The 26,077-nt window shown below is 36.5% G+C and overlaps 7 protein-coding genes across 13 annotated transcripts; 4 read left to right on the top strand and 3 right to left on the bottom strand.

Moving 5' to 3' along the window:
- The first annotated feature begins 76 nt into the window (after nt 1-76).
- On the top strand, nt 77-2,649 carry LOC127257941 (GDSL esterase/lipase At2g23540). The gene is made up of 5 exons (XM_051284532.1): nt 77-378; nt 1,362-1,492; nt 1,565-1,813; nt 1,904-2,159; nt 2,241-2,649. Exons 1-5 carry the CDS (start codon nt 111-113, stop codon nt 2,462-2,464), a joined length of 1,128 nt encoding a protein of 375 aa, XP_051140489.1. The 5' UTR covers nt 77-110; the 3' UTR covers nt 2,465-2,649.
- Nucleotides 2,650-3,107: 458 nt separating this feature from the next.
- On the bottom strand, nt 3,108-7,227 carry LOC127257939 (pentatricopeptide repeat-containing protein At3g50420). Its single transcript, XM_051284523.1, has one exon. It carries the CDS (start codon nt 7,225-7,227, stop codon nt 5,134-5,136), a length of 2,094 nt encoding a protein of 697 aa, XP_051140480.1. The 3' UTR covers nt 3,108-5,133.
- On the top strand, nt 3,956-5,121 carry LOC127257943 (dof zinc finger protein DOF3.4). Its single transcript, XM_051284534.1, has one exon. The coding sequence runs from the start codon at nt 4,199-4,201 to the stop codon at nt 4,910-4,912; it is 714 nt and encodes a 237-aa protein (XP_051140491.1). The 5' UTR covers nt 3,956-4,198; the 3' UTR covers nt 4,913-5,121.
- Nucleotides 7,228-7,330: 103 nt separating the features above from the next.
- Nucleotides 7,331-11,434, top strand: LOC127257940 (uncharacterized). Of its 7 annotated transcripts, XM_051284525.1 has the most exons (13): nt 7,331-7,460; nt 7,544-7,606; nt 7,684-7,812; nt 8,032-8,118; nt 8,206-8,805; nt 9,304-9,714; nt 9,804-9,865; nt 9,940-10,039; nt 10,162-10,241; nt 10,318-10,584; nt 10,669-10,747; nt 10,870-10,965; nt 11,287-11,434. In XM_051284525.1, exons 1-11 carry the CDS (start codon nt 7,395-7,397, stop codon nt 10,703-10,705), a joined length of 1,902 nt encoding a protein of 633 aa, XP_051140482.1. In that variant the 5' UTR covers nt 7,331-7,394; the 3' UTR covers nt 10,706-10,747; nt 10,870-10,965; nt 11,287-11,434. The 7 variants fall into 7 exon arrangements, with proteins under 7 accessions (XP_051140482.1, XP_051140483.1, XP_051140481.1 ...); XM_051284526.1 differs by having other exon boundaries at nt 8,032-8,102; nt 8,211-8,805; nt 10,669-10,965; XM_051284524.1 differs by having other exon boundaries at nt 10,669-10,965.
- On the bottom strand, nt 11,143-12,502 carry LOC127257942 (salicylic acid-binding protein 2-like). The gene is made up of 3 exons (XM_051284533.1): nt 12,134-12,502; nt 11,734-11,865; nt 11,143-11,644 (listed from the first exon to the last, which is right to left on the bottom strand). The coding sequence occupies exons 1-3, from the start codon at nt 12,500-12,502 to the stop codon at nt 11,360-11,362; spliced, it is 786 nt and encodes a 261-aa protein (XP_051140490.1). The 3' UTR covers nt 11,143-11,359.
- A 2,282-nt stretch (nt 12,503-14,784) lies between these two features.
- Nucleotides 14,785-17,131, top strand: LOC127257840 (geraniol 8-hydroxylase-like). The gene is made up of 2 exons (XM_051284331.1): nt 14,785-15,701; nt 16,338-17,131. Exons 1-2 carry the CDS (start codon nt 14,832-14,834, stop codon nt 16,941-16,943), a joined length of 1,476 nt encoding a protein of 491 aa, XP_051140288.1. The 5' UTR covers nt 14,785-14,831; the 3' UTR covers nt 16,944-17,131.
- A 698-nt stretch (nt 17,132-17,829) lies between these two features.
- LOC127258290 (L-ascorbate oxidase homolog) lies at nt 17,830-22,083 on the bottom strand. The gene is made up of 8 exons (XM_051285085.1): nt 21,904-22,083; nt 20,060-20,169; nt 19,694-19,964; nt 19,513-19,612; nt 19,058-19,433; nt 18,398-18,769; nt 18,231-18,312; nt 17,830-18,127 (listed from the first exon to the last, which is right to left on the bottom strand). The coding sequence occupies exons 1-8, from the start codon at nt 22,045-22,047 to the stop codon at nt 17,933-17,935; spliced, it is 1,650 nt and encodes a 549-aa protein (XP_051141042.1). The 5' UTR covers nt 22,048-22,083; the 3' UTR covers nt 17,830-17,932.
- Between the last annotated feature and the right edge of the window lie 3,994 nt (nt 22,084-26,077).

Here is a 26,077-nt window from a genome sequence, read left to right as displayed (position 1 = left end):
CAAGTTTTCCCAACAACATATGTTTGTCTTCTTCCATTCCACTATATATGATCATCCATTGGACTTGTGCCTTTACTGTAAATGCACACATTCACACCTAAAGCCTAAACATGGCCTTGAAAGTTTGTCACACTCTTGGCCTACTAGTGATCATCTTCTTCTTGAGCTTGATCTCTTTAGGGGTGTCGCAAACCGATGAGGAATTGTCCAAAGGGGCCTCATTTATCTTCGGCGATTCTTTAGTCGATGCCGGTAATAACAATTACTTGCCTACATTGTCGCGGGCTAATATTGCGCCTAACGGCATTGATTTCAAGGCTTCCGGAGGTGGCCCGACGGGGCGATACACTAATGGAAGAACAATAGGAGATATTGTTGGTATGATTTGTATATAATTATGCAACTTTTATTACATGTGTATTGTATTGTGTTAAGGTTTGTTTACATAAGAGTTACTGGAATTTTGATAATGCTTTTTGAAGCTTTGAAAAACAAATTAAAAATAATATAAATTAATAGTTGATGTGATATTTTTTTAAAAAAATATTATTAATTAATGCTAAACTCACTATAATGTAAAATCGTATCTCTTCAATTAATAAAATTCAAAAGATTTATCAATCTAAAAAATGGAGATTCATAATGATACATGGGCTCCGGCAAGGGGAGAAGTAAGAAAAATTACCACTTGTGTGTGTGTTTGCCGGTATTTTTTTTTCCTTTTTTTTAAAAATTATTTTTAATGAATAATATCAAAATCTTTAAAGTATGCATAAAAATAGTTTCAAATGTTTTTATTATGAGAGGTAAACGTCTTGAAAGTTTTATAGTATAATTTCTTGTATCCTTTATTGATTTTTATTGTTAATATATATATATATATTTTAATATCTTTGAGATATTATGTAAGAATAAACTATTAAGGGTATATTTGTTGAGGATGGATTGAGTGCTGATTTAATTATGCTGAATGCCTTTGAATGTAATATATTAATTTTATAATTAACTTTTTTTTTTATAATTAATATAATTAAAAGTAATTAATTTATAAGGCATTTAGCATTAGGTGTTGAATGAATTTAAATTCAACACCTGATCCATGTCCATATTTCTTTGAGTGTTTGAATTTTATGACAGTAAAATTTTAAATTTTAAATTTGAATTATTGTTTGATGTAATAAAATAAGTATTGATATAATATTTAAAATATGAAATTAAATTTTAACATACATAACAAAAAAAATTAAGTATTTTATTTGATAATTAGGAGAGAAAATTAATCAAATAGAAAAAAATATTGAAAAATCAACGAGAACATGACCTAAGTGAATACACTCAAGTATACGACGCAATCAATGCAGGGGAGGAATTAGGACAGCCGCATTACGCATTGCCGTTTCTTGCGCCGAACACGACGGGGAGGGTGGTGTTACACGGCGTCAATTACGCCTCCGGCGGCGGAGGGATCATGAACGCCACCGGCAGAATATTTGTGAGTAATACTGTAATCAAATAGTAATTAATAATGATAGAATCCATATCATTATTATATCCCAATTTGCAGGTGAACAGGTTATCCATGGACATTCAGGTGGACTACTTCAACATTACAAGAAAACAGATCGACAAACTCCTGGGACCATCGAAGGCCAAAGAATACATCAACAAAAGATCCATCTTCTCCATCACCATCGGCTCCAACGACTTCCTCAACAACTATCTCCTCCCCGTCGTCTCCATGGGAGCAAGAATCACGCAGACACCCAACGCCTTCGTCGACGACCTCATCAGCCATCTCCGAGGACAGCTAACAGTACAACCTCAAAACCCTCGAACAGTTAATTCATCAATTGCATCGATCAACTACGATGATTCAATCAATTAATTAATTAATTGCATGCAGAGACTGTACCGTCTGGATGCGAGGAAGTTCGTGGTCGGAAACGTGGGCCCAATCGGATGCATTCCATATCAGAAAACGATCAATCAGCTGTCCGAAACCGAGTGCGTTGCGCTGCCAAACAAACTTGCTCTTCAGTACAACGCCAGATTGCAAGATCTTGTTAAGGAGCTTAATGAGAATCTGCCTGGAGCTACCTTCGTCCACGCCAATGTCTACGATCTGGTCATGGAGCTCATCACAAATTATGACAAATATGGTCGGTAATTGATTGTATTAATTAGTCAGAATCGAATTAATCAGATTGTTGTCGGAACTAATTAATTAGGTTTTATTACAGGGTTTGTAAGCGCGAGCAAAGCTTGCTGCGGCAATGGCGGCCAGTTTGCGGGGATAATTCCGTGCGGGCCGACATCCAGCATGTGTACGGACAGGGACAAGCACGTTTTCTGGGATCCGTACCATCCCAGCGAGGCTGCTAACCTTATTATCGCCAAGCAGCTCGTCGACGGCGACGAGAGATATATAACTCCGATGAATCTCCGGAAGCTCCGGGACCTCTGATCCGATCATCTTCTGTAAACGAAAAAAAGAAAAAAGAAAAATTATGTTGGTGTGATTTTTCTCAGACGATCTATTAATGATACTTTTTAAGTCTGTCTGTGTGTAATTAATGTCTGAATTAAAAGTTTGGAATGTGAAAGAAGTTGGATTAAGAACGGCTACGGCGGGCCAGAAAGTGGAGCATTCAAACATACAACACCTGTCTCTATTTTCTGACATGTCGATAGGCTACAGTGACAGAATTGGGTCTGGAGTGGACAAAAAGAGGATTATATTCCCTCCTCGGACAAGAGGACAAAAGATAGGCAATAACCAGGGTGGGGTAGGGTAGGGGCCCACCAAACTCCATGCTTGCCTTGCCATATCCTCCATAATCAGTGTTGCTGTAAAGCAAAATTATGAACAAACAGAAGACAAATTTTTACATATATATATATATATATATATATATTTAGATATAGAAGACAAGAGGAGATGAAGTCAGTAGTCAAATTCACCCAACACAACAATGACCTGCCTGCCATTAATCTGAAATGTGCAGACCTCCGGGAAGAAGCTTTGAGATCAGTAGTCAGAAGTCATTGTGGCCGGGCGTGCTTTACATATACTCCTATCAGATTATCCGACCAGGTCTGGTCTCAGATTCTAGAAACACACATATGTTGTGTTTGCATATGTTTGTATGTATTGATGATGGAGTACACAACAGAGGGCATGTACTTTTTTATGGCTACAAATAATTGAAGCAATGCATTATGATGAATGACAAATTTTATGTGAGAGGGAGGAGAGGCTCTATCGAAAACAAAAAAAAAGAAAAAATATTGCATGGGAGATGTAAGTAGTGTGGGAAACAGTCGTGGGAACAGGGGCGTGCTGTGCGCGTGACCTAGTGCATGCATGGATTGATTCTGTACGAATGGAGGGGCGTGATGCAGGGAGAATATATACATACATACATATATATAGAATTTGCAGATTAGTAGTAGTAGTAGTACTGGTACGTAGTAGGTGGGGTGGGAACACAGGAACGAGAAATCCGGCTCGGCTGCTACTGCTATCAGTCCCAGTCTGAGTCTCAGAAAACGACGGGAGATGCAGAAGCTACTACTATTACTCCTATTCCTATTCCCATTCCCATTCCTATTCCTATCCCTATCCAATAATTGTTCTGTTCTGAAGGATCAGATATCATCCACCCACGCTATTCCGACATCCATCATACTATCCCCTCTCTGTCCCCTCCCACCCCAATTCATCAATCAACTTATTCCTCCCTCCATCACTCAACTTCTTTCGTCATTTTCCCACCCCACCCCTCTCACTAATAATCAATCACAGGGTATCTAATTAATTACCTTACCTTAATCATGATAGATGATTATATACGTGAGACAAGCATACCCACTCTATCATCATCACCTCGGACATTCACTAATTCATTCACCTTCATTTTAAAGTTAAAACAAATAAACACTATATAAAGGTGCAGATATTCCTCCATTTAGGAGCCGACCCAAACAAAGCCTGCTTCCAGCCGACTGTTTGCATGCCTTCCTCTCAACAATTACCTCTGCAAAAAGCTGTTCCTCATTTTCAGACCTCAGCTCAGCTCAGCTCACACACACCAATCCTTCTCTCTCTCTCTCTCTCTCTCTCTCTCTCTTACTACTCCATCATAAAACCCCCCCGAGACGACCAAACTGCCAAGCCGACCGAGCTAGAGAGAAAAACATGACGACGGACGCAGCCGAAAGGAAAGGCGCGAGGCAGAGCCAGGTCGGCGCGCCACCGCCGGAGCCGGAGCATCTGCCCTGCCCGCGCTGCGACTCAACCAACACCAAGTTCTGCTACTACAACAACTACAACTTCTCTCAGCCGCGCCACTTCTGCAAATCCTGCCGCCGCTACTGGACCCACGGGGGCACTCTCCGCGACATCCCCGTCGGCGGCGGCAGCCGCAAGAACGCCAAGAGATCGCGCACTAATATCTCCTCCGTCTCCGCCAACCCCGCCGCCGCCGCCCTCTTCTCCTCCCCTCATCACGACTTCCGGAACTACCCCGTAGCCGCCTCTCCATTCCTCGTCCCCTTAGCCACCGCCGTCGACCACGGCGGCGCGACTCCGTTCGCCACCGACGCCAAGATGTGCGGAAGCTTCACGAACCTTCTGAGCAACCAAGGCACGAGCCTCTTAGCCTTAGGCGGACTCGGGTTCGGGCTCGGGCCTGGACTCGACGATATGGGCTTCGGGCTCGGAAGGGCATTCTGCCCAATTCCCGGCGTCGCCGAGAACGGAGGCGACGCCGGCGCCGGTAACGTTATGGGATCAGGCATGGTAGGGCACACGTGGCAGTTTGAGAATGGCGAGGCTGGACTCGTTGCTGGCGGCGACTGCTTCACTTTACCGGATCTCGCCATTTCCACGCCCGGAAATTTCATGAAATAGAACAACAACAAAGATTGTAATGAAAATGAAAATGAATATGATCGAGCTTTCCATGTCCGTACTGTAATGTGGAGAATTAGGTTAGGGGCAAGGCAATCCATGTCCGATAAGTACACCTCAAGGTTTTCCATGGTCGTTAGGTTTTGCAGTTTGCATCTTTTCCCTGCAGATTGTTGATTACTAATTAATATTTCCATCCGCCATGAACACTCTGTTTAAGATCAAAATGCTTCGATTTCCTCTGCCATTATCATCTTCCCCAACACATCTTTGATTTCACCACTCTGATCTCCAGAACCAAACACATGAACATTGTTCTGAATTTCAATCCAGCTCAATCCAGGATCTTTTTCCACCATCAAATGCCTCATTCTTCTCCAAGTCTCCTTAACATCATTCCATCTCCCTGATGCAGCATACAGTTTCGCAATCAGAATATTCGCCGCACAGTCATCCACGCATACGCTCAATATCTTCTCGGCCGCGTAGATTCCTACTTGCAGATTTCCTCTCCTAACACAGGAGCTCAGGATCATTCTCCACGATTCAACATAATCTTCTCGAAAAGGCGATCGATTGATCATTTCTTCAGCCTCCTCCCACAGCCCGGCTCGACTCAACAAACCTATCACACACGAATAATGCTTGCGCCCCGGTTGCAGGCTGTGCTCATCCATCAAGTTCCATACATATCTGCACACATCTACCATCCCGCAATGGCTGCAAGCAGATAGAAGAGATAGGAACGTCACTTGATCAGGCAAATGCCAGCGCTTTAGCATCTGGTAAAATATTTGAAACGCCTCCTTCGCCATTCCATGGTGTCCGAATGCCGTAAGCATCGAGTTCCAGCACATCAAGTCGCCGTTAGGCAGGCAAGAAAACATCTGCGCCGCAGCTCTGAGTTCCCCATTTTTAGCATACATATCAATCAGACCATTGCACACACAATCCTCGCTTTCACTTCCGGTCTTGATGGCCAGACAATGGATCATCTCCCCCTGTCTTAATGTCGCAAGATCAGCACACGCACTCAAGGCGCTACTCAGCGCAAAGCTGTCGAGGTCGCAACCTTCGAGGTACATTCCATGGAAGAATTTCAGGGCATCCTCACATTCACCGATTTTAACATGCCCGGCAATCATATCCGTCCAAAGAACAGAATCTTTATCTGCACACAAACTAAATATCTTCTGCGACGACAAGGAATCATCGTTCCTGAAATACATCGATACAAGAGCACCCGCAACGTACACATTTCCACTAACCCCTGTTTTTTCAATTAACGCGTGGACCGGTTCCCCGCAAGCACGAGCCGGGAATCCAACTGTGCCAGAAACAACAGCTAGGAACGTATACTCATCCGGTTTGAAAGGCGATTCTCGCAACAACTGCACAAACATATTCATTAGCTTCTCTCCATCTCCACTCTCCGAATACCCACCCATCATTGAGTTCCACGAAACCAAATCAGGATTGTTAATTCTTGCAAAGACAGCAAAAGCTGCATCAGTGTTGCGGCAGCTGCAGTACATGTCGAGAAGCGCATTCTGCAACGGCAAATCGGCATAGATGCCCTGTAGCAATGCTTGTGCGTGGACAAGCTTCCCTCGATCATAATCTTCGAATTTGGCACAAGCATTCAACAGCAATGAGTACGTAACTGAGGAAGCTTGAACACCATTTCTTAACATCTTCCCAAAAGCTTGAAGACCTTTCAAAAATCTGCCGTTCTTCGCGTATGCAGAGATGATCGAGTTCCACGCCACGCCGTCTTTATCGATCATGTGAATGAAAACTTTCTCGGCACAATTCACATCCCCACACTTGGAGTACATCCCGAGTAAAGATGTCTGGACGTGGACATTATCCAAAAATCCCAATTTCAAGGACCATGCGTGCAGCGAAGAACCAACGGCCAGGTCTCCAATTACGGCGGAGGCCTGCAGAATGCTTGTGGCTGTCAATTCGTTGTAAGAGAAGAGCTCGTGCCGCATCCGATCGAGCAGAGGGAAAGCCGAATGAGCGTGGTGCCGGCTACGGGAATAGGCAGAGATCAGGGCGTTGAAAGAGACGACTTTTCTTTGAGGCATTTTGTCGAACACTTGGTGAGCGTCCTCGAAAGAACCGCATCGGGCGTACATGAACAGAATGTTGTTGTGCAGAAACGATTCGGTTACGTTTGGGGAGCGTTGGGTGGTAAGAAGGTAGGCGTGGAGCTGACGCGCTCTCCGAAGGGAGGTTGTCGCCGTGCATCTTTGAACTAGGAGCGTCGCGGCTATGGAAGAAGCTTTCTGCGGCGGTGATCGTGGCATAAAAAAAGAAACCCTAATTCAGTGGCTTTCAATATATATATATAAATAATCACAAGGACCACTTAAGAAGCTTTCAATGTGTGTATGTATTTATTTATTTATAATATATAGAGAAAATCATTCTTTCATCCATTTAAGAAGAAACTGAGAAAATTGGCCGCCGGAGAATGTGCCCTAAGCCACAGCTCACGCGTCTCTGCAACCTCCTCGGCGAATCCATTCGTTCTTTTCGTGTAGTCATTTCACCCACACTTTCCCATCCTTCTGCGCAGTTAATCTCTATTACCGATTTTCTTATGTTTTGGGCATTTTGCAGAATTCTGTGGCCGATTCTCACACTGACGAAGATAAAGATGCCGTTCTGATACCTCTATCTAAGGTTAATATATTGCTGCTGTAGATTTTCCCTTACAGTCAATTTTAAGTGAAATTCTGAAGCTTGAATAACTACGTAAGGTTTTTAGACAAGTTAAGCAGTGGGTGGATGAATGCGATTCCGAATCTCTTGGTGCTGGTGATTGTTCTGGTGCAACAGCTTCATATTTGGACAATCGTCATTGCTTGGCTACAGTCATTGGTGACTTGGTGAGGCGTTCTTCTCCTCTGCCAACTCATTGTTTCACTGCTCCAAAGTTTATTTGCAGGCTAATTTCACTAGCTTGAAGTTCTGTGCCATAGGTTTGATCTTAATACCAAATTGGATTGTTCTGCTAATCAATATTTCCTAGCAAATTTCAAATTGATTTGGAGTTATGAGCTTGTATTTGTGTCTCAAGCATTAATACTTTATCGATATGTTTGCAGATGTTTGTGCTGTCTATCGACAGCCAGTTTGTTCGGCAACTAGCAGGGAACACGCTCGCGGCCATTTCTGAGTTAGTTCTTGCGACAGTATGTTCTACATTGCCTTATGATCCCTGGAAATTGTTGCATTTCTCAATTCAGCTTTGCGATTCCTTGTATATGTTTCGATTGCAGGACAGTGGTTGGGATGATTTCGTGCATTTGATGTGCCTTTGTTTGGAATTGGCTATCCGTAATTGTCTTCCTTCTGCTTCAAGTCCTTGTCCGGCAGAAACCAGTTTTCTAGAATTTGAGCAATTCGCCCCAACATCTCAGTTGAAGCTGAAACTGAAAAATGCAGATTCGTTTGTGGTGGCTACTGTTTTGCAAAGTCTCCGAAACATACTGAAAAATCTGAAGAGAGATTATGATGAAAAACCTTTGACTGCATATCTCAATTCTGTCAGCTCTCTAATGTTAAATTCACCCTGGGATATGTTTCTTGAGATCTATGTTGGTCATAATATGGAAGCTCATAGAGGATCTAAAGCAGATGTTGCAGCGCAAATGGAGATTACCCAACCCAGAGAGACAACAGTGCTCTTTGGAAATTTCATTCAGTTCCTGTGTTCCTTGGTTGCTTTAGAATTTAAATCTGTGGAAGACAAATTTGGTTTTACGCCAGTCATTTGCAAAATCACTGACCTAGTCCCTAAGCTTCTAGCATGGAGCCATGCAGAGTTTCAAAGTCCTCATCCTGCCCGCATATTTCATTATTTCAGGCATAAAGTGCTGGTAAATAGCTGCATCTAATGTTCTGCATAATTGTGATGTTAGATGTTGATTTTAGTTATAAAAATGGATCGTGTTTGCTTTGCTTGGTTACTGCCTCTGTTTGTGCTTCGATGTTATACTTCAACCTTTGTAAAAATCTGTTTATCTGAGCAATGGTAGTCTCTGAAGTTAATTATTCAATCCGCATTCATACTGCCTCTGTTTGTGCTTCGATGTTATACTTCAACCTTCGTATAAATCTGTTTCTCTGAGCAATGGTAGTCTCTGAAGTTAATTATAAATCCGCATGCATATTGCCTCTTTAAGTTGTGAATTTTTTGCAGGAAACTGCTCTGTTCGATGCTGTTGCTTGATCCTCATTATATTCACAACACCGATGATATTGAAACATATAATGAATATTGAGATTTCGCATCTTGCTTTCATATTGTTGTGCTTATATTTCACTTGATGAACTATCTCTCACAATGCCTAATTGAGTCAACGTTGAAAAACCAGATGATAATGATCAAGCTTAGTTCTAGTGCTGACATTGAGCAAGCTACGCTCACGACATGGATACATCTACTTCATAAGTACTGTGAAGATCTATTGTTACAACCATTGTGTGGGAATAAATCTGATCCGGATGGTTCTCTGGAAGGCTCGCCATTCTGCACGAGTTGTAGTGATCTTGGAAAGCGAAGCATGTCCTCTCGCCATTTGCAAAGACTTGCTGTGTTCCTTTTCTTGAAGTGTTCCCTGAATTTGATGAAGGACACAAATTCGAGTTCAGAATGTGTAGATCTAACAGAGATCCATAAATGGATTCAAGCCCACTTACCTGCGGATATGACTGCGATCAATGAATCATATTTTGATCGATGCATGAGGTTTAGTTTATCCTTCTTCGAGCTATTTATGGATGAGGTGCGTTGATACACTTGTATACTCACGATTTCCACGTCCTTTCTAATGCCGTTGGGATTTTTGCTCATTCATCGTTGCCTTATTTGCAGGATGATATTCTGTTTGAAATGCTCTTGGAACTGCTTCGCGCACCCTTTTCTCATAAGCGTCCGTAAGTGATGCAAGTTCCACATCTTCGAAGTTTTTATTGGAATGCTACAGATGAAAAATTCATGGTTTTTACAGGGCTGTTGAAGACGAGCAGCTTGCTGGGGTAAAAACTCCGGCAGATCCTGTTTCCGACTTGTTTCATCCTATCCATCTGTTCCATTTATTTCTCGCTAAGGTACTGTCTTCATAGAAAATCGATTTCTATTGTCGGTTATTCTTGTGCTCTATCACATTTTTCATGCTCCTTGCCACATAAATAACAAAGTACCGAACGATCTAAGCCCTACTTCTTAGCAGATACATTATGATCATCAAGTTCTTCTAGACTATCTCATTTCAAAAGACACTGGATCAAGATGCGCCGAATATCTATTGAGGTATGCAACCAAAATTTATCGAAGTTTTTTAACAGACTTAAGTCGTACTGTTGCTGACTTTACTAGGATCTTCCAGGTCACTGCGGATCGTCTGCGATTCATGGACCGTGTTCACGGAATTTCCAGAGCTGGAAGAGAGTTCAGGTCAATCAAGTCCAAAGGACCACAAAGCTATTGCAGAATGCAAAGATACTAAACGAGCTCGATTTCATGAAAGTCAGACAGCCAGCAGAAACGAACCACACGCTGCTGCTAGAGATTGTTTACTTTCGCTGCGAGCGTCTATCAGCAATCTTCACCAAAAGAATCTGTTTCTGTATAATCCACAAGTGCTTCTGCGACGGTACATTTGCTTTCTCTCATTACCTCAAAGAGTTTTATACTATCGGTTTCCAGCGCTGACATATTTGGGAATTGGGAATTGCAGTTTGTCGAAGTTCCAGGAGCTCTGCGGAAATCCGTAAAATTTCTGCAATGTTGCTGCCCTATTGTTTCAAAATCAAGAAGTAGGCACATTTGTTTACGATCTCAAGGCGTCGACAGCTTATCATCGTTTGATCAGTGTTTGTGCTTCCTTCACTTGTTCTTCTCCAACTGTTTCTTCTTAGAACGCATCGTTGCTTTGCAGATCGTGTAGGAACATCGAGCTTGGCCTCGGCAACATCCTTGCGGCGCCATGTCCAATATTTTGCTTGGATGCAGCAATGGGACTGGATACTGAGGAGTAAGAACTGCTCATTCTTATGCTCCAATTCTCTTACAATACTGAATAATTTTGGTAGTTTTTTAAATTATTTTGTACTTATTTTTTGTTTGCTAGGATTTTATAAATTGTATGGGTATAGATAAAGAAAAAGGATATTTGAGTATCAAAAAAAGAAAATTATAAATACTTTAATAGACTTTTTAAAATAGAAGTATAAACTTTTATTATATAAATGGCTTATTTAGATTTGCAGCAGATTTCATCATTGTAATTCTTAATTGGAATTAGAGTTCCTTTTTAAATTTAATGAATAAAACCGTGATATCATTATTGTCTCAGTGCTGACATAGAAATTGAAGCATCGAGAAAAATAAAAGCAATCCCGGCCGTCCGCCGGCAGGCCGTCGGACGGTCAGGCGGCGTGCTTCTGGGCGATCTCAAGCAGACACTTGCAGAGGGCGTCAGGCTGTGTGAACATCGGCATATGATCGGCGCCTTTGATCTCCTTCACCTCCGCCACCGGATTGTTCTCGATCAGCCACCGCTGGAACTCCGCCGGAATAGTTTTGTCGTCCGCCGCGACAATGTACGCCCGCCGCACCGACCCAAATTTGTCGTCGGAAAACTTGTCCATAGTGGCCAGGTCTTCCATGAACAGCGAGCCTGGCCTCACCGACAGGTGCCCCAGCGCCTGGTCCTACATGCATCCCATCCCGACAGTAGCCATCTCTACAGTTGGTGCGGTTACTGTAATAAATTCGAAAGCGGAGAGCTACATTAGCATACCTCAACTGGAGACAAATTGTAGAGGGAGTCGGATATGAACTTGGGGCCCACCACCAATGCTGTGATTGGCGGATCCCCGTAGGTCGGGAATTGTGTGTCCATCCAAGCCTCCGGCGGAGTCCTCGCCAGGTACTGTCCAAGAATACTTCTTAATTCAAAATATTTTTTTTAAAATATATTTTTTTATTTTATTAAAAATAATTATATATTAGTACCAAAATTAATTTTTGTAGAATATATGAAAATATAAATATATATATATATGCATGCAATGTGAACTTTCTCTTTTGTTTAAGTTGTATCCATAGTGAATAACTTATCTATTTATAAAATTAAATTATTAAACCCGTAACTACAAAATCAAATTATTTTTTACATTTCCTTTTTAAGCATTAATGACCTCATCAATGACGTAGGATGGCCGGTTTTTGGTGTCAGGCATGAGAGCATTGACGAAGACGGCGACGGAGATCTTCTCCGGGAACTTCTCCATGGCGTAGGCGGCGGGGTATCCGCCGCCGCTGTGTCCCACAAGCACGACCTTCTCGCCGGCGGGGACGGCAGCCAAAACCTCCAGCAGCGGCGTCGTGTAGTCGTGCAGCGACCGCACCTCTTCCAGCTTCTTCCCATTGTTCCCGGCAGCGGCAAGGCTCACCGGAGTAAACCTCACACCGGCGGCCTCCATGCGGGGCTTCACCTTGTAGTACACCCACGCGCCGTGCCCGACGCCGTGCACCGCCACGAAATGCTGCGCCGCCGTGCCGACCATTTTAATTTGTCTAATTATTTTATGTTATTTTTAATGTTTTTTTTTGGGGGGTAGGAAATTAGTGCCAAATTTATAGTAGTTATATGAATTTAAATATAAAGAATATGCTCGTAAAACGAGGAGAACGAGGTTCCACTAACTGCCATAGCATTTTGGGTCTTTCCATTTCATTTTTTATGGAAAATAAATAAATAAGTAATCAATAAATTTTCACTCAAAAAAGTTAAATTAAAAATATAAATATAAAATAATTCACCATCTTTTTTCTTTAGGCATATAATGTGATATATATTTTTAGAATAAATAATACATTTTTATAATAAATTATAGAGAGAAATTGAAATTAACATGTATTTATTTATAAGATTTTGATTTTGAATAGTGAAAATTTGAATTGAAGCGTTATTTTATCTGATATGAATATATATTGATATAATATTTTGAATATAAAATTTAATTTTAATATAACATAATAAAAACAACGTGTGTTTGATTATATTATTTTTATTTTTATTTAAAACATCAAAATAGTAAAATTATATGTAAAATTTTTTGGTGTCAGCCTAACCTGATTTGATTTTGAATATGCGCGGATAGGTTTGCCCGATTTCAAATTAGAAGTAAGAACATATGTTTGAGCACAATCTAATGTAAATAGTATTAGACCAAATTCGATATTTTGAGTTTTTTAAAAATTTATTATAGTTCAATGAAATTTTATTTCATACTTATATAATTATATTTTGTGCAATTTTTTGAAAAAATAATTTATATTAATATTAAATAGAATTAGAATAATTCTTTTATGCATAATCAAGAATTTAAACTTATCTTTCTATTGAAAACAAAAAAATTAGTCTTAGAATTTATGATGTTGAATTTCAATACAAACGATTTGGATAGAGCTACTACCATATTTATACTTATTTATTTAGGATATGCATGGTGTGTACATTTTATTACATACATTGATTATTCATTAATATATTTATAAAATTATTTAATTTTAATAAATTGGGTTTTTGCCAAAAATTGGGTTGAAATTTGGGTTAAAATCCGACTTATCTTTATGTGTTCTTCTTTTGTAGAGAAGTAGAGGTTGCAAACATGCTTATGAGAGCCTTTTTTGGATGAACATTTTGCGTACATTTTTGTTGTATTGTTCAATGCCTTCTTTAAATATGAGGTTTTTTTATCCTCAGAGTTTGTTTGTACGTTAGTTTTATAATTAATATTTTAATTTTGAATAATAAAATTTTGAATTAAAATATTTTTTTAGAAAAATAAAAATTGGAACGGTCAAAAGTGTTGTTTAGCACATAGTCAATTTTATGTCAGCAATTCTGCTGATCAACCCTTGGCTCGCAAGTAATTCTTTATATTTTATGATTATTGACCATATACTTATTTGTTTCAAATGTGGTTTGCAGATGTTTCAGGATTGATTTTATTACATTTGGGGCTGAAGAAAAATGACTTTTCCGAGCTTGTACCTAAATAAATTTCAACTATAGAAGGCGAAAAAGCCTTTGATTAAAGAAATTTTAATAGGATAAGGAAAAAAAGTACATGTCGATTAATTATTATTTATTAAAATAAATAATAAAACTGTAGTGGATATAATTATTTAAAAATAGAGGACGGTTACGGTGCTGATGTGAAAATAAATACGGTGTTGATTTTTCACATCAATTCATGTCTTATATATACAAACAACGTACATTAGTATTATACACAACACATACTGTGTATAATAAAAATATGTATTGTTTTTTAGTTATAACAGATATGTTGTATACAAGTATATTATATTTTAAAATCAATTGATGTGTATTGTATAAGACTATAAAATGTGTTGTTAGTTCATGTACTGTATTTATATTATATTAATATGTACAATATATTGTCTGTAGTATATTGTGTGTTGTTAAAACCATAATATTTTTTGTTCAATATGTGGTGTATTTGTATTATATTACGTTGTTTATAATAATACTATAAATTGCTTAACAGCACACGATGTAAAGCAACATAATTTTGACTGTCCGAGATCGGTAATAATTTCGATTTCAACTAAATCAAAATCAAACAACCCCTAATTAACTAAACAGAAAATACGACCAGCTATTTGATTCTGTTTCCATTATTAAATTTGTAAATGCAGATCTCGTTAATTCTGTCCTGTCCACATGAAATAAAAACAATTAAAAAAAAAAGGCTCACATTTGACTTTCCCGAATTATAAATACATCTCGAGGAGCACGAGCAGTGGAAACGACAACTATAATTAACACAGCGACGAGGAACCGATTCTTCAATCCCGACAGCCATGGATTTCCTCGTCGTCTTCCTCCTGTTACTCTTCATCCTCACCGTAGTCCAGGCCCTCCAAGTCGCCTCCGCCAGGTCCAAAAACCTGCCGCCGGGACCGACGCCGCTGCCGCTCGTCGGCAGCCTCCACCTCCTCGGCGACCAGCCCCACAAATCCCTCGCCGGACTCGCCCGCCGCCACGGCCCGCTGATGTGTCTCCGGCTAGGGTTCATCAACACCGTCGTCGTTTCCTCGTCGGCGATGGCGAAAGAGGTCTTGCAGAAACAGGACATGGCGTTTTCCAGCCGGACGGTGCCGGACGCCATCCACGCCCACGACCAGTTCCGGTACTCCGTCGTGTGGCTTCCGGTGGCGTCGCGGTGGCGCAGCCTCCGGAAAGTGATGAACTCGAACATCTTTGCCGGCAGCCGCCTTGACGCCAACCAGCATCTCCGGCGCCGGAAAGTTCAGGAGCTAATTGCCTACTGCCGGAAAAATAGCCAGACGGGGGAGCCGGTGGATGTCGGGAGGGCAGCCTTCCGTACGTCCCTGAATTTGCTGTCGAACACGATTTTTTCGAAAGATTTGACGGATCCGTTCTCGGATTCTGCTAAGGAGTTTAAGGAACTTGTCTGGAATATTATGCTTGACGCCGGGAAGCCCAATCTGGTCGATTTCTTCCCTGTGCTTCAAAAAATCGATCCCCAAGGAATACGACGTCGTATGACGATCCATTTCGGGAAGGTGATTGAGCTTTTCGATGGTCTGATTAATGAAAGGATTGAGAGCCGGAAGTCTGAGAACGGCGCCGCCGGTGACGTCATCGACGTCCTCCTCGGAGAAAACTCCGACGAAATTGACCGGACCCACATTGAACGGATGTGCCTGGTAACAACAGCATTAAATTATGCTAAATTAGAGTTTTTTATTTTATGATTTTTCTAAAAAATTTAAAATTAAAAAAAGTACTAATAATATTTTGATATAAAATATATATATGTTTTTTAATATGTGTGATACAGATGATTATGTCGAAATTATAAAATATATTTTTTTTGGTTTCATAATAAATTATTTTTTTTATTTGTTCCATAATAAAATATTTATTATTTTTTTAAATAATTGTTCTATATACCTAATATTACAAATATGTTTATAACTTAAAAAAAATATATCATACCAATATTATTATTTTTATATCACATAATAGTAATAAAATTTTAATCATTTTTTTTAACTATATATCAATATAATACTAATATACTTTAAACTTAATAAAAATAAATAAATAAATGAATATTATTTTATATTAAATATTTAATTTTTTTATTTTTCTTATAATGATAATTTGATTTTTGTATTAAATATTATATTTTTTATTTATATTTTTATTTTTTGAGAATCGTAGTTAAAAATATTGTGAAAAAATAGCGTGAGTGAAAATATTTTTAAAAAGTAAAATATATATTTTGATATTATATTTGATAATTAACAGTAGTATGAATTAATCGGCTTAATTTGCAGGATTTGTTCGTGGCGGGTACAGACACGACGTCGAACACGGTGGAGTGGGCGATGGCGGAGGCGCTGAGGGATCCGGCGACGATGCGGCGGGCGAAGGCGGAGCTGGAGGAGGTGATCGGAAAAGGGAAGATGATCGGCGAGGCGGACGTCTCCCGGCTGCCGTATCTCCGGTGTATGGTGAAGGAGACGCTGCGGCTACACCCGCCTGTGCCGTTCCTCATCCCTCGCCGGGTGGAGCACGATGTCGCCGTCGCCGGCTACACTGTGCCGAAGAACTCGCAGGTCTTCGTCAACGCCTGGGCCATCGGAAGGGACCCCGACGCCTGGGAAAGCCCCCTGGAATTCAAGCCGGAGCGCTTCCTCCAATCGGAGATCGACATGCGCGGCCGCGACTTCGAGCTCATTCCGTTCGGCGCCGGCCGCCGGATCTGCCCCGGGCTGCCCCTGGCGGTGAGGATGGTGCCGGTCATGCTCGGCTCGCTACTCAATTCCTTCGACTGGAAGCTCGCCGGCGGGATTGAGCCGAAGGAGCTGGACATGGAAGAGAAGTTTGGGATTACGATACAGAAGGCGCAGCCCCTCCGGGCAGTCCCCACGCCGCTGTAACTTCGCCGGCGCCGGCGGAATTAATAAATGTGGGTTCACTGTACTGTGGTAAATGGTAATATTCCGTGTATCGCCTTATCACCTCTGTTTTTATACAACTTTCTTTTTCCCTTTTTTGTAATACATTATTTTAAGTGTATTTGTAGAAAATTGATTTAAATTTGATATAAAAATATTGATTTATGAAATATTTCATAAAAAATAAAATAAAAAATAAAAGCAAAATCTAAATATTAAATTTTTAAAAATCTAGCAAAATCCAAATATTAACAAACAAATAGCCTGGAAGTTCTGGAACTTTCGTCTTATTACATCAATAGACACGATTAGGGGCCGGTCATTTAGATAACACGTTTATTTTAGCTTTGTACACAGATTGTATTAGTTAGTGTGTAATAAATATTAATAACTAATTAATTAATTATACCGATTTGTTGGCCTATCACTCAATAGGATGTTTGGTATACGGTCACTTTGTTAATCCAATTTATTATTTTTATCGTATAATATTTTATAAATATCATAAAAATATTTAATATTAAAAATATATTCATCTAAAACTCATCCGTTGTGTTCCATAATCTTGAAGTTTTGTTTAAAATATATTTTTGAAATGTTTTTTAATCTTTGTGTAATAGATGAAATAGCAGCTGTAATTTTTTCATAAATCATAGATATTTTTATAGTTGTGTTCATGTATAAATTTTTAGAATTGTTTATCAATAACAATTTTTAAAAAATAAATTAAATATTAATATATTTTATTATTATCAAAGATTTTTAAAACTTTAAAAGTTAAATGGTTTTGGAGAGAGTTCGATGAGTTGTTACATATCAAAATCATACTTTAAAAATACAACTTTTAGACTTTTGAAATTATTTCAAAATAATAAAAAATAAATATTGTATAATATTTTGTTACAACCAAGTTTAAACTTGAATTTTTATTCATAAATTGGAACAATACCTTTATTCATAAATTGAAATGATCAATGTTTGGCCTTTCCACAGAAGAAAGCATTGTCTGGAATATCATACTCTGTGGTCACACTCTGTTGATCGTCCCACACTCTCACATACAATTCCTGTCCCAAATATCTTCTTCCCCAAACACCAGACCTCAAATTCCACATCCCCTTGTTGTCCAATGACACCATTATTGCACTCCACGAATGAGGATACACCTGCAGAATACAGTATTATTACTTCGAGAATAATAAAATAATTAAACTAAAAAATAAATATTTGATTTGATAATATTGAACTGAGAATATATATAATTAGGACCTGTATAGTATGCCGGACTACGGCGTCGTGGTAATTGTAGTATTCTTCCCTGAGAGTAGAGTTCCACTTGCCGCACCCAAACCTGCGGTTCAGACAAGAAAATACGTCGTAAATTACGTTCGGGAATGACTATGATTAATTATTTGTGGTTCCGGGAGATAGCTTACCCGACGGCCCAGAAACTGTGGCCGTCCATATGCCAAGATTGAACGGTGGATTCGTTGTTCTGGAAGACGATCTCGACGAAATCATGCAATGTAGTGCCTAAAACTGACGTGTTAAGCACGGCAGGGGTGCCGGCCGGCGGCGGATTGTCGGGGATCGAGTTTAATATGAAGACACCGGCGATGTTGTAGTAATCTGCCAGCTTCAATGGGGTGTCTGGATTGATGTAAGAGACGCCATTCACGGCATATCTAAGCTTGCCGTTAATGGCGGCTGCCTTGTTTTGCAGAACTATTGTTCTTACAACCGGAATCATGCCATAGTGGAACGTTCCCTGGGGGTTCGGCCGCGCGGCATTCGCCGTTAAGTTCAACCTGAAAGTATGTAATGATGTTGGTTTGTTGTCTGAAATGAAGTTTGAGTTATGACTAGGTTGTTTGTAAAGGAAACAAATCGAATAATGCAGTATTCAATTTCATATTTCAAGATAGTTTTCATGTTATTGATTCGACTTGAGTTAGAATATGATTTTATTGAGTCGAATATTTACGAATATAGTATTGAAAATTGAAGTTTTAGTTATATTTGTATTTGAATTATATGCAAATAAGAATATCAAAATTTCAAATCCAACGTCCCATTAAAAATACTATTTGATTCACCTGATGGATCTTGCTTGCTTCATCGACCAATGGATTTGATAAGTTTGTCCGGCCGGTAGTGGTCCGGGGGCGGTGGCGGCGGCGGTTTCGGACACGGTGGCACCGGTGGCTCCGGAGCCCCGACTGTGGAGAATTCCGGTGACGGTAAGTGTAGGCTTGGTGAATCGGGTGGAGGCAACGACAAAATATGCCCCAGCTTTGCCTACGGTGACTAGAAAAGAGCTCGATTGCCCGACATGGAGGTCGAACGAGTCGTAGGCTCGTTGGAGAGGGTGCGATCCTTCGCACTCCACAAGAACCAACGTGTGGTTCTGTATCCGGAAATTGATTGACGCCGTGATGCCAATGTTCGACACTCGGAACAGATACCTCTTCCCTGAATCGACATTTTCGAAAATTGGATCAGCTTATAAAAGATCGAAAACGAGAATCGTAATCTCAACCCGTTAAAGTACCCGGAACGGCGTCGAAGAAAGTAGCATTCGCCTTCCCGTTAATCAGTAACCCGTTGGGCATCGGTAGAGGCCGGCCCGAGTCCAAGATTCGTTGCACCACCTATTGCACATACAAAATGTTGTCTGGATATTACAATCGGTTGTCTGACTAACTACTACTGAGCAGATAAATTACGACAACCTTGTGATCCTCGTTCCACCAATCGCTGACGAGGACGGTGAATTCGCCGAAAGGCTTCGGATACGGGACGGGGATAACGGACCTGGCGAGAATGTTGAATCCGCCATAGCCTCCGGCGACTCGATGCATCGCCGTGGACGGGAAGTAAGTGTGAGTCCCGATTTGATCCTTCATTTGCATTCGGTATGTCCAATTCGAGCCTGGCGGGATCGGACAGTTCGTTCCGAGGACGCCGTCTTGCCACGACGACTTCCGCTGCTTGACGCCGTTCCTGAACGCCGGCGGAATCACGTCCGCGATCTCTCATCTTCTATATATATATATATATATATGATGTAATGAAGAAAGTTGAATATCGAAAGTTACCAAGTGAGGAGCAAAGGCTCGTCCAATTTGTTCTCCAAGTTCACTATTACATTGTCGTTAGTTGTTACGTTAACTGTCGGGCCTGGAAACTGGCCGTTGATGAGAATTCCCTGAAAATGTAAAAACAGACAAATTAACATTTTTTTTTAAAAAAAAAAAGAAAAACATATTCTTAGTCTTGTGTGTTATTTTGGTTCTTTTAAGTATAAGTTGAGTATAAATAATTCTGTATTTATTAATTTGTAGTTCCGCTGGATCTGTTATGGATGGAAATTTTTTGCACCAAATATTGATTTGGAGGTTAGTATATATTTTTAAAATAAATATATAAAAGCTAAATATTTGATATTAAAAATTGTTACATTACTTGTTCATATTAGGTTGGTCAAAGCAGACCTAACTTGCCAATGTTGCCATAAGGTGGGGTTCTACGCCTTCCATTTGGTCTTTACTCACTCTTTCTTAAATATGTATAGATATTTATATAACTTTTGTTAAAGTATTGATTAAATCCAGTTAGTATTGTATTAATTAAACTCCGTGTATTAAAAAACAAAGAGCCTATATCTAATAATACATAATAACAATCGGTCATTCCTTATGAGACTATAATATATTTTTTTTTATTTATGATGTGGGACTCGCAGTCATTACTATTGAGTAAATTTCTGACCATATTTAATACCCTGCAAACTAAGCCCAACAGGCAATATATATATATATATTTTAATAATATATGATATAGTTTTATAGCATATTATATAAAAATATATTATATACTCCCTCCGTCCATTTACTAATGTTCTAATTGATATTTACACGTATTTTTAGGTCATTAGTTTTTTTATAAAATGGTAAATTTGTTTTTTATTTTGTGTATAGAAAAAAAATAAAAATATAAAGTAAAGACAAAAGAGTAAATTTTATGTATAAAGATAAAAAAAGACAATAATTATTCAACGTTCCTAAAAAAAAAAAAAAATAGGACATGAAGAAAATATGACTTACTATTAGCAGCTTGATAACCGCGGTCATATACATATGTATCTAACTAGAATAACAAAATAAATACTAGAAACTTAAAGTGTGAAAGAGAAAGAAAATCTTCAATCATTTTTTATTAAATGAAATTTTCATACAATACAAAATGAATATTTGCAATAGTTTGTTGCTCCAGTGGTATTTTGTTATTTTTTAATATTTTTAAAATATGTTAATTTGAAAAATAAGAATGTGTTTTTATTTTTTTAAAAAAAAATTATGCAATATATTTTCTCCAAAGTTAATATTTTATCATCATTATTTTTATATTATGCACACAATTCTCTATATTTGTTACTCTCATGTACGATTCAATTCTACTTCAATCTAGTGATCTCTTCCCTATCATTGGTATATATATAAAAAAATATTATTTGAACCATAATACAAAACAAACAAATCCTAAATTTAATATATAAACTTTACATTCGTTAAATTTACTTCATTATTACCTTTTTATTAATAAATAAATGTTAGTAATTTTACTATATTCTCTCTTTATTCTTTTATTTACTAATTAAATTTTTAAAAACATTTTTAATTATTATTTTTTTATTTATTCAATAAAATACTTATTTTTAAAATTTTGTGTTAAGCTCAAATGAACAAAACACAGCAGAGGAGAGAGAATATATATTTTCCTAAAATGACAAAAATAAAATAAAAATAAAAAGTAAAATTTGTCCCATAATTAATATACCTAAAAATATATTTATCCAGAAAAAAAACAAAAAAAAAAAAAAAAAAAAAAAAAAAAAAAAACAGAAACATTAGCCATCGGACTTGGAGCAGTTGCAACTTACCCTTTGTTTGACGTTGAGCGGTGAGACGACACCATACTCAACGGTCCAATTCAGGTACACATACCGGTCTTCCCCGGCGACGGTCGCCGGCCATAGCAGAACAAGACCGCCGAAGAAGATTCCGACCAGAATCTGCAGGGACATTGCCTGTCTCAGTCAGTCAGTCTACAAGAAAATCAATTAATTGTTACATAATAATTAATAAATAAGCTGTCAGTAGTTGAGAGTTTATATATAATAATAATAATAACAATAAAGAGTTCAATATCTGATTTCGAAAAGAAATCTGGATGGAACGATCGAGCTCATTTAATTAATTAATTAATTTGCGGCGTACTTCTTGCTTGCTTATAATTAGGTGCAGTGCTTTTGACTTAGATGTTTTTTTTAATGATTATTATGTAATGTTAAAAATTTATATTAATAAACAATAAATTTATTAGTAATTATATAGTCTTCTAACAAAATAAATGGTGCAACTAAGAATGAATTGTATCTTTCATTTCATTACAGGAACGACAATTTGCTATGAATTCTAATTGAGGATTAATCAAGACCCGATTAGCCTATGTAATACTCCTTTCATCCCACCTACTATATTCACATTGCGGTTTCTGCCCGTCTCACATCCCATATCATTTTCCTTTTTTAAAATATTATACACTTTAATCTCATTTTAAATTTTTAAATTTTTTTAATTTTAATTAAATTAATTAATTATCTTAACTTTAATTTATAATTATCTACTAATTATACTTATCCTAAATTATATTGTCTACCCAGACATCTTAGCTTATGTGTTGGATTCAAATGTAGTGAATGTTACATGCATTAATGTAAATTTATTATATAATTATGTAACTTTTGTTGTAGATTTAAATATAATATAATATATTATCATTATCAATTATCATTGTTGCATCAGATCAGTTATATATTGTGTTGAGTGGACATACAAATAACATGGGATCAACACAATATGCTTTTTAACTTGGTATATATTATGTTAAATTATAGCACATAATTGTAATGTCTTTCTCTATAGATTGAGTTAAAATCAACTATATATTATGTTAACATATATAAAATGAACAATACATATCATAGTCAAATATCGTACAATTTATAATTAATTTTCACATAATTTATAGTAAAAACAACAAAATTATGTGATACTCGTCCAGTCCAATATAATAATCTTGTTTACTTATTTTTTTCATTCTAAAATAATAGTTTTATTTTTATAAATAATCATATCACTATAAAATTACCCATATTTTTTCATTTTTATTACATAATTGGCACTATTTTTTACACTAATACACTCACAAAGGTAAAAAAATCTTTTATCCATACTTTTTACTAACTATATTCTTGTTTACTATTTTTGTCCGTCCCAAAACAGTAGCCTCATTTTCATAAATAATCATATCACTATAAAATTACCTTTACTTTTTTCATTATTATTACACAATTATCACTACTTTTTACACTAATACACTCACAAGGGCAAAAAGGTCTTTTACCCGTATTTTTTTTATCTGTATCAAACACAACTCACACTATAGTTTTGGGACGGATGAAGTATCAATGTTCCTTAAATCTCGTGTCCAACCCAATTAAAACTATATTTATCGGATTCTTCCGTTTCAAAACTATGTAATCTCCATTATAGAACAAAATTATCTTTAATTTTCTACAATATTTACATAAATGTGACTACAATTGTCATTTTAATCTTTTTTTAAAATCATTTATAAAGCAAGGATAATTTGGTCATTTGCATTCTATAATTTTTAATTTAATAGGAGTATTATTATTTCTTAAATATTGTGTCCTCTCAATAAGAATTTTTTTTTTTTTTTTTTTTTATACGGAGATGGTAGAATATGTGTTGTTTGTAATATATTGTTTATTCATTGTACCTTTAGTATGTGATATCTGCATTGTGCTTAATTTTTTCAATAAATATTATAGCCACCCCCATCATTATATATTATTTTTATACTAATAAAAAGATTCATGCTACGTACGGTGCAATCAACGGAAAAAAAATTGTTAAATTATTTTAAAATACATTATTATATATACACTGGACTATATATATGAAAGCCCTCAAATCTAATTGAGGCCAAATTCAATATAAATTGCAACATAATGACTTCATTTTAGAGGTTAAAAGAGTGGAACAACAGCGACCCTGCTTGGTGTAGGTGAGGTGTTGAAGAGGCTATCAATTTTACTAAATTATTTTGTTTCAATTTTTTTGGATAGCAGCTGCGGATTATTACGTAATTCAAATATATATATATATAAATAAGTAATAGCTGTCATGTTATATACAGTTCTTGTTCCAATCCATGGAAAAGGGTGTTATTTTAATGTTGCAATAACAAGAATTGGCACGTGACCCGTGTGTAGCATCACATGCGGTGTAAGGTTGATTCTGCGTCTTTATGGGATTCAGTGCAATCTCCTTGTAAAAAATATTTATTATATTCGTCCACCACTAATCTATTCATTTGGATTTGTTATTAGTGACGAACTAATATTTAAATTCTAATGAGGCAAAATGTTATAATTTATTTAATATTTAACTAATAAATTTAAATAAATAATAATGAATTTAGATAGTTTTGAAGGACAAATTATATATAAATATATACAAAATTAATATTTTTAATACTAAAAATCATAAAAAAATTTGAATTATTAAGACACTAAAAATATTTTTGTGATTTTTCTTTCATTTCTGTTGCAAATAAATGAATAAATTAGCAGTGGAGTGATATAATATATTTTTTGAGTTGTTTATTTGACTGAATTGATTGTAAACTACAGGTTGTCTTTGATATAGGTTTGAAACTTTTATTTGAAGTTAAAAAATAATCAAATTTTAATATAATATAACTAGTGCTTAATGTTTTACTTAATTAGTAATTGAATATGTTATATATATATATATAATGAGAATGACAACTATTTTAACTATATACATATGTCAATAGATATAAAATAAAAAATAAAATAAAATAACGCGCCACGAATCTTTTATTTAATGTGGTTTCTTGTTTCGATATTTGTGATTTTAGTTGTGATCCAATGTCATAATGATAGCACTAAGTTCGAACCGTTGATTGAATATTGTATTTTATTTTATTTATTTGAATATTGTATTTTACTTTTACATAGTGGCTTTGTAGAGACGCCAAATTGGTGGAAACGTAGGCAGGACTTCTATTGTAATTTCTCTTCGTAAATACATTTATATATATATATATATATATATATATTTAAGAATTATTTTTAATAAATTAATTTATGAATTATACCGTACTTAACAATTAAATTTAAATTTCAGTCACAGCCATAACTTCAATTAATGATGTGTTTGATTGGGGATTTGGTCCAGATTTTACTACTACTATTTATTAAAAATATATATATATATATTAAAAAATGTTAAATCAAATTAAATACATATTCCTTTATTTTTTTCTATAATTCTTCTTTATATTTATATATATATATATTTTTTCTATAATTCTTCTTTATTTTGTTAATTTTCAAGTTACGGTTTATCTTTTACAATTGTACTAATTTCAATTTATCTTCAAAATTCACGCTAACCTAAAATATATTCTTTTTCACTTTATTCAACCGGCCCAAGGCCTTAGTAAGCCGCCAATTAAATATTTTAATAACAATAATATTACTAATATAATAATAATAGTAATAAATAATAATTTTCAAATTGATATTTGACCTTTTTTATTTTTAAGCAGCATGTGGCATGTATACGTATTATATTATTTTTAATTACAATAAAAAAAATAATGTAGATAATGGTATTAGGTGAACACACATATTTTTTTTAACCTTTTAATGTTTGTATATGTTATTTTTAAAATATAATGTGACAAAAACTATGTGTAAATATATTTTTTTAAAAAAACACAAGTCTTAAAATTTTGAAATTCCTAAATTTAAAAAGGAAAATGAAACAAAAAGTTTGAAAGACTAAAATATATTCTTTCTGTCCGCTGTGAAAGTTTACATTTACCTTTTGAATCATTATATTTGTATTATAAAACATTAATAGAAGTATTTTTGTCTTGTTACTTAATTTATATTATATTTTTATATAATAATTAATATTCAAAGAACAAGAATC

The sequence above is a fragment of the Andrographis paniculata genome, unplaced genomic scaffold (assembly GCF_009805555.1).
Source record: "Andrographis paniculata isolate CXL003 unplaced genomic scaffold, ASM980555v1 Contig59END, whole genome shotgun sequence".
Classification (NCBI taxonomy): Eukaryota; Viridiplantae; Streptophyta; class Magnoliopsida; order Lamiales; family Acanthaceae; genus Andrographis; species Andrographis paniculata.
This window is presented reverse-complemented; position numbering and strand designations above follow the sequence as displayed.